The 5,000-nt window shown below is 41.9% G+C and overlaps 1 protein-coding gene across 2 annotated transcripts in view; it reads right to left on the bottom strand.

The window, feature by feature from the left end:
* LOC106603990 (serine/threonine-protein kinase TAO1-B) overlaps positions 1 to 5,000 on the bottom strand; it is a 66,427-nt gene that overhangs the window by 15,381 nt on the left and 46,046 nt on the right. For both annotated transcript variants that reach the window (XM_045717428.1, XM_045717427.1), the window contains exon 16: positions 3,213 to 3,296. In XM_045717428.1, the coding sequence (XP_045573384.1) occupies positions 3,213 to 3,296 (84 nt within the window). The remainder of the gene's footprint in view (positions 1 to 3,212; positions 3,297 to 5,000) is intronic.

Below are 5,000 nucleotides of genomic sequence, written 5' to 3' on the forward strand. Positions count from 1 at the left end.
TTATTATTATCTGACCCAGCAGGTCATCTATGAACATTTTGAACATCTTGGCCACGTTCTGTTATAAACTCCACCCGGCACAGCCAGAAGAGGACTGGCCACCCATCAGAGCCCCTCATAGCCTGGTTCCTCTCCACCCGGCACAGCCAGAAGAGGACTGGCCCTCAGAGCCTGGTTCCTCTCTAGGTTTCTTCCTAGGTTCTGGCCTTTCTAGGGAGTTTTTCCTAGCCACCGTGCTTCTACACCTGCATTGCTTACTGTTTGGGGTTTTAGGCTGAGTTTCTGTACAGCACTTTGAGATATCAGCTGATGTAAGTAGGGCTATATAAATACATTTAATTGATTGATTGACACTTCACTGAAAGCCTAAATGGCTATTGATTGATAGCTTGCTATAAGCATGTGGAAGCCTTTATAATGCCTTAAGACCAGGTTTAGAATATCTATGTCTCAATTTATGTTAATTGATAATTCACGTCGATGTTAATTGATAACTCACGTCGACGTTAATTGATAACTCACGTCGACGTTAATTGATAACCCACGTCGACGTTAATTGATAACCCACGTCGACGTTAATTGATAACCCACGTCGACGTTAATTGATAACCCACGTCGACGTTAATTGATAACCCACGTCGACGTTAATTGATAATCCACGTTAATTGAAAATTCACGTCGATGTTAATTGAAAATTCACGTCGATGTTAATTGATCATCCACGTCGATGTTAATTGATCATCCACGTCGATGTTAATTGATCATCCACGTCGATGTTAATTGATCATCCACGTCGATGTTAATTGATCATCCACGTCGATGTTAATTGATCATCCACGTCGATGTTAATTGATCATCCACGTCGATGTTAATTGATCATCCACGTCGATGTTAATTGATCATCCACGTCGATGTTAATTGATCATCCACGTCGATGTTAATTGATCATCCACGTCGATGTTAATTGATCATCCACGTCGATGTTAATTGATCATCCACGTCGATGTTAATTGATCATCCACGTCGATGTTAATTGATCATCCACGTCGATGTTAATTGATCATCCACGTCGATGTTAATTGATCATCCACGTCGATGTTAATTGATCATCCACGTCGATGTTAATTGATCATCCACGTCGATGTTAATTGATCATCCACGTCGATGTTAATTGATCATCCACGTCGATGTTAATTGATAATCCACGTTAATTGATAATTGACGTCGACGTTAATTGATAATTGATGTTAATTGATAATTCATAATTCACGTTGATGTTAATTGAAAATTCACGTTGATGTTAATTGATAATTCACGTTGATGTTACTTGATAATTCACATTGATGTAACTTGATAATTCACGTCGATGTTAATTGATAATTCACGTCGATGTTAAAACCTGTTAGGGCTAGGGGGCAGTATTGACACGGCTGGATAAAAAAACATACCCGATTTAATCTGGTTACCACTCCTACCCAGTAACTAGAATATGCATATACTTATTACATATGGATAGAAAACACCCTAAATTTTCTAAAACTGTTTGAATGGTGTCTGTGAGTATAACAGAACTCATTTGGCAGGCAAAACCCTGAGACATTTTCTGACAGGAAGTGGATACCTGATGTGTTGTATTACCTTTAAACCTATCCCATTGAAAAACACAGGGGCTGAGGAATATTTTGGCACTTCCTATTGCTTCCACTAGATGTCACCAGCCTTTACAAAGTGTTTTGAGTCTTCTGGAGGGAGATCTGACCGAACAAGAGCCATGGAACGATGATGTCCCATTAGACACCTGGCGCGCTACTTCATGTTGGGTACCCTCGTTCCAATACGTTATAAAAGAGTATGCATTCGTCCACCTTGAATATTATTCATGTTCTGGTTAAAAAAGGCCCTAATGATTTATGCTATACAACGTTTGACATGTTTGAACGAACGTAAATATATTTTTTCCCCTCGTTCATGACGAGAAGTCCGGCTGGCTTAGATCATGTGCTAACAAGACGGAGATTTTTGGACATAAATGATGAGCTTTTTTGAACAAAACTACATTCGTTATGGACCTGTGATACCTGGAAGTGACATCTGATGAAGAGAATCAAAGGTAATGGATTATTTACATAGTATTTTCGATTTTAGATCTCCCCAACATGACGTCTAGTCTGTATCGCAACGCGTATTTTTCTGGGCGCAGTGCTCAGATTATTGCAAAGTGTGATTTCCCAGTAAGGTTATTTTTAAATCTGGCAAGTTGATTGGGTTCAAGAGATGTAAATCTATAATTCTTTAAATGACAATATAATATTTTACCAATGTTTTCTAATTTTAATTATTTAATTTGTGGTGTTGACTTGACTGCCGGTTATTGGAGGGAAACGATTTCCTCAACATCAATGCCATAGTAAAACGCTGTTTTTGGATATAAATATGAACTTGATAGAACTAAAAATGCATGCATTGTCTAACATAATGTCCTAGGAGTGTCATCTGATGGAGATTGTAAAAGGTTAGTGCATCATTTTAGCTGGTTTTATGGTTTTGGTGACCCTGTCTTTGAATTGACAAAACATTACACACAACTCTTGTAAATGTACTGTCCTAACATACTCTAAATTTATGCTTTCGCCGTAAAACCTTTTTGAAATCGTAAAACGTGGTTAGATTAAGGAGATGTTTATCTTTCAAAGGGTGTAAAATAGTTGTATGTTTGAAAAATTTGAATTTTGACATTTATTTGGATTCAAATTTGCCGCTCTTGAAATGCACCTGCTGTTGATGGAGTGCACCACCTAGCCCATAGAGGTTAATTGATAATTCACGTCGATGTTAATTGATAATTCCCGTCGATGTTAATTGATAATTCCCGTCGATGTTAATTCCCGTCGATGTTAATTCCCGTCGATGTTAATTCCCGTCGATGTTAATTCCCGTCGATGTTAATTCCCGTCGATGTTAATTCCCGTCGATGTTAATTCCCGTCGATGTTAATTGATCATTCACGTCGATGTTAATTGATCATTCACGTCGATGTTAATTGATCATTCACGTCGATGTTAATTGATCATTCACGTCGATGTTAATTGATCATTCACGTCGATGTTAATTGATCATTCACGTCGATGTTAATTGATCATTCACGTCGATGTTAATTGATCATTCACGTCGATGTTAATTGATCATTCAAGTTGATGTAACTTGTAATGTACCTGGAAGTGCTGGATGTTCTCCTTCTGCTTGGACAGCCACTCCTGTTTCTCCTTCTTAGGGATAGACTGGTTCTCACTCAACTCCTACAGGAAAGAGAGGAGAGAGTGTGAGTGTGTGTGTGTGTGTGTGTGAGTGTGTGTGTGTGTCGTACCAGGTCCTCTTCCATGTTGTGTGTGTAAATAAGTGTGTGTTCAAACCAGGAACCCTCAGAACACACCTGAAAGCAGCGGAAAAGGAATAGTTGTATGTCCATCTATCTATGGACAGGGAATGTCCGTCTATCTATGCACAGGGAATGTCCGTCTATCTATGGACAGGGTATGTCCGTCTATCTATGGACAGGGTATGTCCGTCTATCTATGGACAGGGTATGTCTATCTATGAACAGGGTATGTCTAGGAACAGGGTATGATGCAATCCATGCTTTAGTTTTGGATTGCTGTCATACCTTGTCCTTAGACTTCTTACAGGGTAAGTAAACCAATATATTTTTGTAATTTTGGTCAACTATCCCTTTAAGCTGAATTGAACTATAAACTACTCCAAATCCATCAGGCGTACAGTCAGCCTGCTCCTCAGGTACGACGGAGTCTCGACGGAAACTAGTAGCAATATGTTGCCATCTACCAAACCATTCTGTTTTGCAACATGCTAGCTATCAAATGATACAAAACAAATGCCACATTGGCTACTAAAAACGTTGTACGACACGGTAGAAAAAAAAGATTGAAAACATCATTTCTACTCAGAGCCAATCAAGTGCGAGCCTTGAATACCAGCGCTCCCAATCGCAAAGTTCCTGAAGATCCTCTGACTTCCAATGGAGGACGTCATTCGGACGGGATTTGGAAGGATGGTCACAATATAAAAATGGACCATTACCTTTCAGCCGTTCCATATCGCTAACCGCTACCCAGCCAGCCGTTCCATATCGCTAACCGCTACCCAGCCAGCCGTTCCATATCGCTAACCGCTACCCAGCCAGCCGTTCCATATCGCTAACCGCTACCCAGCCAGCCGTTCCATATCGCTAACCGCTACCCAGCCAGCCGTTCCATATCGCTAACCGCTACCCAGCCAGCCGTTCCATATCGCTAACCGCTACCCAGCCAGCCGTTCCATATCGCTAACCGCTACCCAGCCAGCCGTTCCATATCGCTAACCGCTACCCAGCCAGCCGTTCCATATCGCTAACCGCTACCCAGCCAGCCGTTCCATATCGCTAACCGCTACCCAGCCAGCCGTTCCATATCGCTAACCGCTACCCAGCCAGCCGTTCCATATCGCTAACCGCTACCCAGCCAGCCGTTCCATATCGCTAACCGCTACCCAGCCAGCCGTTCCATATCGCTAACCGCTACCCAGCCAGCCGTTCCATATCGCTAACCGCTACCCAGCCAGCCGTTCCATATCGCTAACCGCTACCCAGCCAGCCGTTCCATATCGCTAACCGCTACCGAGCCAGCCGTTCCATATCGCTAACCGCTACCTAGCTATGCCTTCCTGTAGCTCAGTTGGTAGAGCATGGTGTTTGCAACGCCAGGGTTGTGGGTTCGATTCCCACAGGGGACCAGCACAGAATTTTTTTAAAATGAAATGTATGCATTCACTACTGTAAGTCGCTCTGGATAAGAGCGTCTGCTAAATGACGTAAATGTCAGTGTGGGTGTATATCAGTGTGGGTGTATATCAGTGTGGGTGTATATCAGTGTGGGTGTATATCAGTGTGGGTGTATATCAGTGTGTGCGTATATCAGTGTGGGTGTGTATCAGTGTGGGTGTATATC

This window comes from Salmo salar, chromosome ssa04, assembly GCF_905237065.1.
Source record: "Salmo salar chromosome ssa04, Ssal_v3.1, whole genome shotgun sequence".
Classification (NCBI taxonomy): domain Eukaryota; kingdom Metazoa; phylum Chordata; class Actinopteri; order Salmoniformes; family Salmonidae; genus Salmo; species Salmo salar.